This window comes from Thermobia domestica, chromosome 12 (genome assembly GCF_964235325.1).
Source record: "Thermobia domestica chromosome 12, izTheDome1.hap1.1, whole genome shotgun sequence".
NCBI classification, from domain to species: Eukaryota; Metazoa; Arthropoda; class Insecta; order Zygentoma; family Lepismatidae; genus Thermobia; species Thermobia domestica.
In genome coordinates, this window is record NC_137465.1 from 113113594 (window position 1) to 113127656 (window position 14063).

The window sequence follows — 14063 nt, forward strand, 5'->3', positions numbered from 1 at the left end:
GTTTTCTAAAGTTAGTACATTTTTAAGATTCGCGAGGAAAGTTTGTTATTAAAATTAGGTGTCACATGCTATGGTTTTCATTTTTCAAAACTTCACTTTCATTCAATCAGAAACAAATTTGTTCTATCAGAAACAAAAATTTCTTTGAAATTGGAGCTGGATATTTGGGTGATGCCCCTTGTAAGTATAGCCAGAATGTTGTTGTTACTCCGATAAAAAAAATCTTAGCACTGAATAGCTGTTCTCCCCCAGTACATGTTGACTTCTCAATATTACTTTTCAGTGTAGAACCAGTTATGTAGCAAAAATTAACTTTAAATCATAAATCTGAAGAACACTATCTACCTTATTCAGCTCCACCACAGCCAGATAATATATATAAACCATCATTTTACTCTTAGTTTCATCATAGTCAGTTAGGTGTGAAAACCATTGCCCTCTTTTTAGTTTTGTATACTGAAAAAAAGACTTGAACAATTCACGTTTTCAGCTTCGCAATACCAGTGTAATAATAACTTTCTCAGGCCTTATCTAGACGAACCAACAGACCATGTTGATTTGAAGGTCATTTTACTTACAATTACTCGTACATTACATATTCCAAATGCATTGCTTTATAATAACCAGTGTGTTATACTGTATAAAAAAATATGTAAAAATAAGACAATGTCCAATGTACTTGTTAACTATGACTTAGCTAATCAAAGAAATTATACTTACCAACAACGTTGAGATGAATGAAATGACTCATATGAGGAGTTGTGCTGATCTGGCACTCATAAATTCCCGAATCTCTGTGTTGAGGGTACTTGATTTGCAGCGTCCAGTCCTCGGAATGAGGCTGGTGGATGGCACGGAAACGTTGGTCACTTGTGTAAGTATACCTGCCCACGGTCAGCAGATGAATGTCACGATGCCGAACCCAAGACACCTGAAGTGAAAAAAAAAAGAAAAATCAACATGCTGTTCTCTATACTTCGATACATATAAACTAGCACAAAATATTTCTCGAATATGAAAATAAAATAAATATAACTAGTTGAATTTAACAGGTAAACGCAATTGAGAAACGAAGTGTTTCTTTTAAACACTCAAGAATGGACGTGGTTATTTGACGAGCAAATGGAGTATTTAATATTCAAAACTTTTTCTTATATATGCGGTGTAATAGTAATTTGAGGTATAAAATTAAACAATTACATTAAAATTTACATTTCTCTCGGTTAGATGACTTTTATGGAGTGATTCACAAAATTGGTGGGTTCTTAGGATATTAAGAAATGCAAGTAAATCACTGTCAAATATCATATTTACCCATTTAAAAGGGTTTCCGATTTGAATGAAAATTCTGATACAATATTTACTTTGGTTAACGTAAACGCCTTTAGTATAGGAAACCCATGTTCGATACCCGGCTGGAGCTCATGTGGATTAGATTTCACGTTAAGCTGTAGGTCCGCGTCTCATATAGCCTCGCTGCTGAAAAGGGCGCTAAACTAAAATCCACATTATATTTCTAAACTCATCAAATTTATGGCCTGAAAAGAATTGAAGCTTGTTAAACAACGGACGTTAAGCTGAGAGACTTGTGCTAAGGGCGTGTATTTTTTCTTTTGTTTTATATTTCCAAACAGAACTTCACTGCCTTTTCATTCAGCTAACTCCCTAATTATCTTATGCTTCTGGGACAAAATATATGCTTGCTTCTTCAACATCAAGTAGCTAATATGCGTTCCTTCAGTGCTCGTGGTCCACGGTTCTTCCAAGTTAGAAGTACTTTTCTTGGATGTAAACCCAAGTAGTGGTTTAAACCATAAGTTAAACAGTACGTCCCGTTTCATATTTTCTCGAAAGCTGAAAAGGAACGCAAAACTTTAACCACCAATTAATCAAAAGCTGTTATTTCTTCATCAGGAATATACGTAACTCAAGATCACGTGTCACGAAATCGTGACACTGTTTCTCCCTACACGGTCCCACCCACTTGTTTAACCGTGCTAACTTGGAAACACATGGACGTAATGCTATGTTGTAATTTAGCTACACCCCTGAACATCCTCAATCAGTTAATGTTGTAAGATGTTTGTTTATTGGCATGTGCGTGTATTTTCTCTGCATCCGTATGTTGTTGTTAGTGTTTCGTTATTAATCTTTAAACTCAGTTAGTGTCCTGCTTTCATAAAATTGATAGTAAGGAACTGGGAAAAATACGCATATGGCACTCTTTACTAGACGTAACAACAGCTGTATTGTCAAGGATATAAAGTTAACAGCAGCGGACGACAGGCACACTATCTTCTGCTTTAAATGGTAATGCTACGTAATTGGAGGACAATTTACACAACGACATGACTTTAACAAGCTATACACAGAAAACCATCACAAGGAAGAGCATGGAGAAAATAATGTTTATTATACGTTACATTACGGTATAATACGGTACGGTATACGGTAGTATATTATACATTACGCTATTATGGTAGGTATGCAGCCAGTGACCAGGCTTTAATTAAGAGCCCCTTTGTGGCTAAGTGGTTAGCGTACGCACCTTCGGCGTGGAAGATCCGGGTTCGATTCCCGGCGGGAACTCATGCGATTCGGATTCGACGTTAATCAGTAGGTCCCGTCTCATATAGCCTCACTGCTGAAAGGAACTTTAAACTGAAAACACTCAACTCAACCCAGGTTTTAATTAAGTATAGAGGCTAAAGAGGCGTGATGTGTTGTCATTGATCTGCTCATATCACAGATATTTGGGGATTTCTAGACCAAAGTTCGCTACCTCTTCATTCAAGTAGGCCTTCAATTCTGTGATAATGGTAAGTCAACATTTTAAATGTTCACCATGGAAATCAAAGGCGAGATGAAGCACAGAGAAAGCAAACACAATTATCATATTGTTACAGGAGAAAGTTAATATAATATATTTCTACATTGTGCAAATTAAACAAAACATCTCCTTTACTTTTTTCTGGTGCAACATTATGAATTACCTTAAAGTGAACGAGATTACCCTTAGAGAAAAATTAAGGAAGAAAAATGTATAGCTTTTAATTTCCTTTTTTTCCTAAAACAGGAAAACCAAGCGCAAATGACATCTTACAATTTGAAAGAAGGAAATGTCTTTCTCTGTATCCGCTAATTTCTATATTGGCAATCCTCTAAGGTGCAATTAGAGACCGGGTTTAGTCTTCACGCTTTGAGTCTGCGATGGGAAATCGATATATAGCTTCGAGGAATCGGACGAAACATTCAAGACAAAGGAAATGGATCTAAAGTAGAACTCTTGCTTGCTTTAATGAAGCTAGTTTTGCCCTTTTGTGTAGCTATTGAAGGAAGAAAGGTACTTTTGGGAGAAGAATTAAAAATATGAGACCAATACACCTCCTTTCCTTTGCTTTTACTTATTCTGTGTTTTCTTTCAAAAGATGATTGGTACGTAAAAATACCTAACTTGAGTGATTGATTTAAACTGTTCAATAATAGTAACGTAATTATAATCCCACCGAAATCATAAATGCTCGTACAATTATCACTTTGTTGGGTCAGTAAACGAAGAGACCTGAAAGGATGTCAGATTTGTTGAAGTTCGGAAGTCGGGATATAAAATTTGCAACTTCAGTGTCGAGTAGAACTTGCCAGGCAAAAACCTCTCAAGGTGATACTGTCTAGAACTTGCTTTCGGCACCAAAATTGCAAATTTAATTTTCCGACTTTCGCATTTCCATGGAACTTCACAACGTTTCAGAATACTTACGCAGAAACTTTCAATTCTGTCAAAGGTAATACAAAAGAGGGTTTCAACTACGGTAAATTTCAAACTAAATTTGTAAATATTGAAAAATGACTAAATTGCAGTTGAGTTCAGCTTAATCATATCTATCACTTTGGTCATTAAATGACCAATAGGTAGCAAACTTAGTGGACTTCTCTCCACAACCAGCATCAAGAGATGGAATAAAATTGTGAGTTTCATTAAAATATAACAACTTAACCAAACCTTAAATATTAGGAATGTAGCTCATGGGCAATTGTAAATAATAACTCGAACACAAATTTCATTTTATAAAGTGCAGCAAATAAGGATAGGTAAGGTTAGCATAAATAGAGTTTGTCTGGTTGTCACTAGATGTTTCGACATTTTTACTATACCTTCTTTAACAGATGACTCTCCATACTCTCCTCTTTGTCTAGCTTGTTGTTCGTTCCACTATCTCAATCAAAGTTTTCCAAGAAACTCCAACCAACCAGTTTTGTTTCTCAGACAGGGGCATAAACCACACCTCCTGTCCTCTTCAATTCCAAATATTGTCAATCTATAACAATCTAACCTCCTCACCGTGTTCGTGACGTCAAGTATGACAAGACGTTTGGGAATCGTAGACCTCAAAAGCTGCGGAAATCACCTCATGATCATGAGTTGTAGTTTTCTGAGGAAAACCAAGTGCGAAGCTAAACCTCAGCAGAAAGAAGTAAACACCAAATTCCAACTTGTCAATAAATGCCGACGTAATTACAAGACAATATCTTGTGGCTGAAGCAATCAATTTAGTAAGCTAGAGGAGTGCTAACTGGACGCTCAAAATATTTACTAATAAACTGGATGTGAGCAATGTCCTCAAACGCAGTATAGTGACACGACCAACAAATGAAACGTAGCCAGACACAAGTAGAAATCTAACAATTTGCACAAAGGTAAAGGTAACGAACAAGGATGTTGACTCATTATTGAGGTTAAAGGAATCTGTTTGCACTTTTCTTTAATAAAACAAAAAGGTATACAGAAATGCTTACAGGAAGCGTGAGACTACATAATTAAATTTTACGATAAGAAAAAAAATCCAGAGAAGTAGATGTCGTAAATCCAAAGGTCCGTCCATGTAATCTAACGAAAAACATCCGAAATGTAGTATCGAAACAATATATACAAAAATCCAAAACGACGGCAATTTCTGTGGAAATCCGAAAGTCGGAAAATTAAATTTGCAACTTTAGTGCTGAAAACAAGTTCTAAACAGTATAGCTTCGAGAGACTTTTGCCTGGTAAGGTCTTCTCAGCACTAAAGTCACAAATTTCATATTCTGAATTTCAATAGAACTTCGCATAGTTTCAGATCTCTATTCTTCGTTTTTTGACCCAACAAAGTGATAAATGTATTACCTGTAGAACTTGGTTCCATAATTCACATTTATATTTTTGATGAGATATTACTACTTTTCTAAAAGCATTTACAATGATTTAGCCAGTATCTAAGGCAGCAGATAGACCATTAATAGTTTATTATATAGTGATAGTGATAAATATTCAATTATTATTTTTCAATGTCAAGTTCCAAATTTTCTCGTTTGTAGGAACTGCCTTTTAAGTTTTTATTAGTTTTCACTAGCAGCAACTCAATATGCAATTTTAACATATTTGTAGTCCTATTATTCTCCATGAACTGGTAAAGTTTACATTTTTATAAGGTTTATATTTACTTACACCAAATACTTACATTTATATGGAATTTCAAATACGTCTCTCCGAGGAAACATTCTACTGTATGTGATTGAATACTAGTATTTCTGATTGACTCATATATAAAAGCTTTCATGTTTACAAGAAGAATGAACTCCCATCATGAAGAGGAAAATTTCGAGTTTTGGGGTCTCCTCTTTATTGCTACTATTCTACAGATAGTATCTGTTGGGACTCAGCTTGTGCAGTTTGTTTTTAGGTGATATCCAGGAAGATGTTGGGAGTGAAAAGTGTTAAAAGTTAGTATATGGATAGTATAACAAAAGAAGAATGTAATTAAGTTTAAAAGGATGGTTTAGAAAATGAAGAGCGTACCTATGAGATTGTTAATATGTATAATTGAGTTGTTGTTGGAATGGAGCCATAAGTGGTTAAATATATTGATATTTAGGTAAATGAACCAAGAGTGGCAATTGATATATTAGGTTTAATGTAAGACCAAGGGCGGCTAACGTTATTAGGGTATTTTGCGGAATACAGGAAGGTTCCTGTTTAATTATAGTGGCTCGTGATTGTGGTTTAAGCCAATTAAAGATTCACGGTGCAAAAGATAGTAGTATCGACATTTATTAGTAATTACTAGCAGTTTTGGAAATTCCTTTGCACCGTGAAATTCCTTTGAATCTATAGGATATTCTCCACTACCTAACAGTATCCTATAGATTTCGAAAAATCAAATGAAATCTTTGAGTTTTAAGTCCTACGGTTATGCCGACTAGGCTAAAGAAGACGGTGATGATGAGAAATGAATGAAATGGTGGAATGAAGAAAGTGAGAGGAAACGTGAGAACCTCGAGGAAACCCACGCACACGGTATTTATTCATCACAAAGTTCACTTGGCGGGAGCCAGGATCGAACCCAGGGTACCATGCACCAGAGATGAACTCTCTACCACTGAGCCACCGCGACCATCCTATAGATTTCAAATCATTGTCAGTAGTAACATAACGATATGTGATTTCAAACGTGCTTCTTAATTTTCCTCTTTGAAGAAGGGGAATTTTTAATATTTGGACACTTTCCTCTCCTTGTGCCACGAACTAGAACTTATGCCAAAGTTTTCATGTCCATAGGAAGTACCCTATATGTTTTGAATCAAGTAAAGTAATTATCTGTAATTTTGCAATTGTACCCTAGTTTTCCTGTTAGGAGAAAGAAACTTGTAGTTTCCGCATTTTCCCTTTATTTGTATCACCAATCTTACTTTTGTGTCAAACTTCAATTTTCCATGACTACGGAAGTACCCTATAGATCTTGAATCACGTGGCGTAACTATGTGCTATAATATTTCATCTGCTCCTTGATTTTCTTCTCTGGAGGAGGAAATTCCTATTTTAATATTTTTTCCTTATTTGTATTCTAAACTCTACATTTGTATTCAATTTTAAATTTTCATGTCTACATGAAGTATTCTAGAGGGTTTGTTAAAATCATTATCATAAATGACACAATGCTATGTAATTTTAAACATGCATCACAATTTGTATATTTAGAAGGGAAATGTTTTTAGTTTTCGGACGTTTTCTTCTCCTTGTACTAATCCTACATTTATTCCAAATTTCAAGTTTCGATGTCTATAGGAATTACTCTATAGATTTTGAATCAAGTATCGTATATAACATAAATTTGTACTTGCCCCCTAATATTCTCTCTCGGATGAAGAAATTTTCATTTTTTGGACTCCTTAGTTTACTTGTGCCACATTTCAGGTCTCCATGGCTATAGGAAGACCCTATGGATTTTAAATCAAGTGACGTAAATACATGAAACTTTTCCCGTGCTCCCTAATTTTCTTTGTTGAAGGAGGGTATTTCTAATTTTAGAAGGTTTTATTTTCTTTGTAATATGAATCCTTCATTTTTGTCAAATTTGAGCCTTCCCCAAACGTTTATCCTTGGAATGGAAAATTTCTAGTTTTGGGAGCTTTTTTCTTTAATTGTATCACAAATCCTAACATATACGAAATTTCAAGTTTCCACGTCTTTTGGAAGTACCCTGTAGATTTTGAATCAAGTGACGTAACTATGTCAATTTGGGCCTTTCAACCTAATTTTTCTCTATGGATGGGGCTATTTTCAGTTTTCGAATTATTTATTTTATTTGTGTCGCCAGTCCCATATTTTTTCCTAATGTCAAATTCTCATGTCTACTGGAAGTACCCTACTGATGTTGAATCCAATTCGTACATTTTGTACAAAATCGTATTAAAACTACGTAATTTTTGATCTTATCCATTAAGTTTCTTATTGAAGGAGAAATTTCCAGTTGTCAGGTTTTTTTATAGTTTACCTGTATCACAAATCTTACATATGTCTCAATCTCAAGTTTCTATGTCTACAGGAAGTACCCTATAGGATTTAAATCAAACGACATAATATTGTCCTCGTACCCCCCGCCCATTACCCTTTTTGGATAAGGAAATTTCCAGTCTTCGGATTTCTAATCTTGGAGGACTTCTATACAGAAAGTGTCATACAGGTTTTGATTAGTAAGTGCGAAAATGTGAGATGTTTTGAAGATATCATGTAATCTATCTCGTAAACGGTTGGAGATAAAACATTGCAATTGTATAAAGGACATAGCCTAGTAAAAGGTAATGAAGCGACCAATTTTTTATATACTATCTTCATGGAAAGAGACGTTGTAGATGTTAGAAAAATGTCTGAGTTGATTCCAGTAATATACATACTGCGTGCTCCACCCAGAGAACTTGGTAACTTTGAAATTGACAAGTAAACTACAAATGGTCCTCAAAATCTGCCTTTGTTGTCCTGAAGAGTAATCCAGAAGAAATAAAGTTTTAAGTAAAATTAATATCACACACTACAACTGAGAATCTCGAACTATTATTTGAAATTTGCGCAAGCTAACGTTTTTCGATTTTTCTCTTAGGACAAACATTTTATGAAATGTATTATCCTATCTAACCTATAACATATTATTGACAACCTTCAGTTATTAAAGGAAACTAATATGCATTTTCTCCTCTTAATATTAAAATAAAGTTGAGGGATTTTTTATTAATAATATTTTGAAATCTAAGTATACTGGTATTACCGTATGTTCAGAGAACTACATATGTAAGTATATAAATTTGCTTTGGAAAGATATGAGTATTGTGATTCGTAGACCTTCTCCATAACGAGGAAGTGCATAATTTATAGCGTTTACTAACATTGTTTGGGCTATTAAGTATACAGGCTCTGGTGAGCATATCCTGTAGCCAGAATGAAATAAACTAAGAATGCTTTCGAAATTTTAATTAGACATCAATCGAAAAATGACTATTAGGCAGAGATGGGAAGAAAATATTAAGACGAATCTAGCAGAAATAGGAATCAAAGTAAAAACTCAACCTAGTTCGCTAATGGCAGGATAACTTCTGTGAATATAGCATTAAGCTTGCGGGTTAAATAGGCCTCAGAATAAGTTACTTAGTTTTAGATCACGCTGCTAATGAAATTGGTCTCCTAGTTAAAAAAAAAAAAAAAAAAAAAAAAAAACTTGTGAAACGCTGCTTTAGAAGATTGATGCAGGAAAACTAGCTACTTTTCTGGGTATAATGAGTATCACAACTATCTGATTTTATATCATGGCCTTAATAATCAATAGATAAGATAATCAAAGACCAAGGATTAGATTGGTTGATTGGTTCGTTGATTTGCAGTTTATTGTCCCGTTCAGTACCGAGGATCAAGGATAAGATAAACTTTGCAATTGAAAGTATATTGCTCTGGAAAACTTACATCATCAAAAAAAAATCAAGAAACTGTTAAAAGGAAGTCGCACAGGTTGAAAAGTGATCAAGGATATATAACATAATTTTGCTTAATTATATTGAGGATAAAGAAACGCATTTATCATCATATAAAGAACGCAAATAGAGTACGTATAGTTTATGAGAATGAAACCCATTCCAAGCAAGCCTAAATTATTACATTGTATATTTCATATTAACTAACCTACATTTTCGTCAGATAACATACAAATCTGCCATAACAATATGAATTTTTACATATTATTATGGCAGATTCGTATGTTATCTGACGAAAATTTAGGCTAGTTAATATGAAATATACAATATATTAATTTACGTTTGCTTGGAATGGGTTTCATTCTCATAAACTATACGCACGCTATCTGACTGTTCAACTGTGCGTGGCACTACAAAATGTACAGATAATACTTTTTCATTAGTCCTTTTAGTAATACTCCTTCATTACTCCATACAGATAATACTCCTTCATTAGTCCACTAGTTCTTAATTTTAGTAATACATATTGTTTCATTATCACTTGATTTCATCTATAAACTACCTTACACACTGAAACGAAAGACTCCTAAGATATCATATTTTCTAGTACAAGCTGATCTTATTTCTTTCAGCTTGTTAGTTGAATGATAGCACAATTTACACAACTACAAGATCAGCATTGGGAATACTTATAACATGGATAAATAGGTCTAAAAGCATGAAGAAACCTGGATGTATATCACAAAAATGTGAACGAATATTCTATAAGATGTGAAGTGTTCACTAACCGTGCCTCAAAAGAGAACACAACTACTTGTTCTTAAATTAAACAACAAAAACTTAGGGAAAAAAAGTAAGTAGCAACGAACATAAAAATTTCACATAAAAATGTCCAATCACCTTCCTTGTTTTCGTTCGCTACATATTTTCTTTCTTCGCTTTTTTTCAAAAGTGGTAACCTATAGTAGGAAAATTTCACAAGTCCAAATGAGGTAAGGAGGTAGCTTTTGAGTGTAGATAGAACAGGAATTTGTGAGATAGGAGAAAGTAACTGTGAAATGACAGTAGAAAGCAAAAGGGCTGAAAAGGTTGACTTTTCCGTATAGAGCAGAAAAAAAAGTGGCAAAGGGGCGATTTTTTTAGCATCACACAGTCGGGACAGTGTGCCAAATTTCTGAGAATGTGTGTGTGTTTTTGTGAAATGGAAACCAAAAGAGGATGTGTGAGGGAGAGAAGGGGAATGCTTACGTGGGAAATATAGGGAAAATAAGAGAGAAAGAATAAAAAACAGGGAGAGAGAACAAAATTAGAATTTCAAATGATGCGTTTCAATTTTGAGCAGACGGTTATGAAACTGGAGATAAAGATGAAAACTGGGCCAGGAAAGGAGAATGCCTATAAAATATGTATGCTCCTGTGTATGCGTCCTCTATGTATGTATGTATGTACTTAGGTATGTGTGTTCACGTGTAGAAAAATTCCCTTTACTAAACCTCCATATTTTTATCCTATTCTTCTTTAAAAAAAAATTCTTAATAACTTGAGAATATATTGAAAAAATAACAAACAAAAATTTTATTTAATCAAAATATATGTGTATATATCAAGAATGTATGTATTCTCATGGTCTTTCCAATATTTAATGTAATGTAGTGAAGCTAGACATTATGAATATAAAATGCGCTATTCAGGATAATATTGTTTTGTACTGCAAGATATATTCACGATAGGAAGAGACTTTCTTCGATTTGCCAGCAAATAGGAAACTTATTTTCGTGACGAATTACCAGTTTGTTAAACAATTTTTGAAACATTATGTGAGAATACAATCTCTTAATAGGAGTTGTGTGAGTATTTATTATTAAACAAGGCCACATAGTTATTACTTAATTTTTTCACTATTTGAAGCACAAACTTATATCATGACCTTTCGTCTGCTTATTTAAGAAAGTAAACATATTATCATAAAATTCAAAAAGTATGACTATTTATGCACAACATAAGAAAAAGAATTTACATCTGACCGAAATTATTACAACGAAATACAATAACTCAGTGATCGATCTCTCATCTCTGGTGCTTTACGTTCTTGGTTACCATGTGAGTTTGTAATGAACAACACATTGGCCTTGTGCTTTATTATCGGTTTCTCGTGTCCACTAACATTTACATCTTAACAATTCTTCAATAACCATTCACTAGCATTAACCGCCCGTTTCCTATAACCTACATAACATTACTGTGGAGTATAAAGGTAAATACTTCATTTCAAAAAAAGAGTTCGAAATATTATACATATGTTAGATGATATAAACCGGCGAAGCAACGAAGGAAATTAATATTATATTTGGCATCTTAATATTCTGTATGCTTTTTTTTTTTCAGATGAGTTTTACTTATGCTACATTTGTAACACATTTGCTACATTTGTAAAAAGGTCATAGAGGCATTTTGAGTATGTTTCAACTGTTACTTGTAAATTGTCCAATTACCATTTCGGAACGAAACATTGAAGAGAATGACATCTATGTCTGTAATTGGTTCATTGTTCGTATTAAATATGCGATATGTGTTTAGACCTGTTTAAGAGTAAGTCCTTATGTTGTGCAGTGCCACTGCATTGAAAGTAATTAACTTTGTTCAATTGCACTATTCATTTAAAAAAAAATACCGGTATCGAATATTATTTTAAGAAGATAATGATCTTATTAAAAAATGTAACTTTTAACTGCAATGAATGTTAATTGAAGTAACTTGGTTCGCTCTTCTTGTATCAAAAGTCGTTAACGCCGAGTATACCTTTAAAGGTAGTTATCTTTTGGTTCATAGAATGCTTCATATATGTCGCCGCCTTGCAAAATCTTGTAAATGAGATTACTGTGATCTCATTGTTATTCTGAAATGCATACTTGTGTTCTATACTTTGGAATGGAAAATACATATATAAACGACACTTTCTCCTTAACAGTCAATCTTTTGAACTTCGCCATCTTGTTTTAGAAAATTTACAATAATTTCGTAAAAAGATAAAAACAAGTGTTTTTAATAATGAATATATGATAGTAAGCTCTCTGTAGTATGTTTATGTTAATACTGTATTCACTTGTGTTGTATCCTAGTGACACAGCGAGAAATAAAGGTGTGCTTCGAAAGGTACACTTCTGACTAACGATATCAGATTGAGATTCCCCTCTTGGTAATATATATATATATCTGAGAGCATATTGTGTATACTATTGCTAGCTGTAACAGCAGTTTTGATATCGCATTCGGTGATGTTTTATAATGGCTAACACAAGCCAAGTTTCTCATCAGTTTCGCTTTCTGTCATTGTAAGAAGTTCTAGACGAATTAGAAATCGTGTCTGTGGATAATGAGTCTGATACAATTGATATGACTTTCCTCCCACCTAAGGATAATGTGCTCATAGACGAAGAAGAAAAAGGTGACGATGACTTAGAGCCAGAGTTTCCCAAGTATATTTGAGGAGGAGCTGATATTCATGGTCTAGATGGTACCGAAGATAATGATTCCAAGAATGCAAAAATCGTTCCGAAATAAGAAGAATAAATCTTCGCAAAGTGAACGTCTCCCAAAGTGGAAGAAAGGAGATACTCTATATGCGAGTGATTGGGAAAGTAAATGTACAAAGAAAGGTTTCAGAAAATGAAGGAAGAACCTGAGAATATTTTGCTTTATGAAATATTTTGTTTGTTTATGTCCGATGAAAACTTTGAACATATTGTCGAGCAGACAAATCTACAGATACGCTCGGCAGAAAAACAGTCTTGAGTTCAGTGTTACTGCTGACTTGATTAGAAATTTTATTTTTATTTTACTCTTATCAGGATACCATACATTGAAAAGGGAAAGGCAATATTGGTCTCGAACTGAGGATCTTCATTTAAAAATAAACAAGAAAACGCCAAGCAACATATGGAGGTGGGTGAAGCAAATTTGCCAGGAAATATCCCACAATCTGTGCGCCTTAGCCCATTTGAAGACTTTGCCGCCAAGTTTTGAAAGCGTTGCAGGTGCTTCGTGTCATATGAGAACTGTCTGGGAATGCAAAAATGTGATGCATACTACCTGTGTCAGGAAAGAGACTGTTTCGAAAAATTTCACACAAAGTAAAAGGTCCTTTGAAAGTATGTAACATTAAAAACTGTCATCTTAAAAGCCCAGCGTACTTTTTAGGGTACACATCTGTGTCTCCGGAAGGGCATAATATATTATCATGAATAAATGCATATGTTCAAATTATAGTGTTCTTAATATTATCTCACGTACATTTCTCTTGGGCGTTAAGGAGTTAATTTTTCAGGCTATTGTATATTGTTTGATTTTATCAAAATATTCAAGGAATTGAACTTACACAGCTTCAAATTTCTATGTAAATATATTTTCTTTTCAATAAACAGTTCCAAACTCTTAATATAGTTTTTAATTATCAAGATAGTACATCTTATATTAGCTCCATACTGTGTAAAACAGAAGTTAGAAAAGACATATTTAGACAGCTTCGAAATGTGGTGTTGGAGAAAGATGGATAATATAAAATGGATAGAGAGAGCTACAAAGGAAGATGTTTTAAAACGGGTAGGAGAGAAGAGGACACTTTTAGCCAGCATCCTTCGTAGAAAGGCCAATTAGTTTGAACATACCTTACGAAGGAATTGTCTTTTTCATACCGCCATAGAAGGAAAGATGAAAGGAAAGCGAGGAATAGGAAAAAATAATGACACAACTGATCGATGATTTCAGAAACAGAAGAAAATATTGGCAGTTAG

At 33.9% G+C, this 14063-nt stretch overlaps 1 protein-coding gene across 1 annotated transcript in view; it reads right to left on the reverse strand.

The window, feature by feature from the left end:
• LOC145666078 (limbic system-associated membrane protein-like) overlaps positions 1 to 14063 on the reverse strand; it is a 743072-nt gene that overhangs the window by 606651 nt on the left and 122358 nt on the right. The window contains exon 2 of the mRNA XM_081733173.1: positions 721 to 931. Coding sequence (XP_081589299.1) covers positions 721 to 931 — 211 coding nt within the window. The remainder of the gene's footprint in view (positions 1 to 720; positions 932 to 14063) is intronic.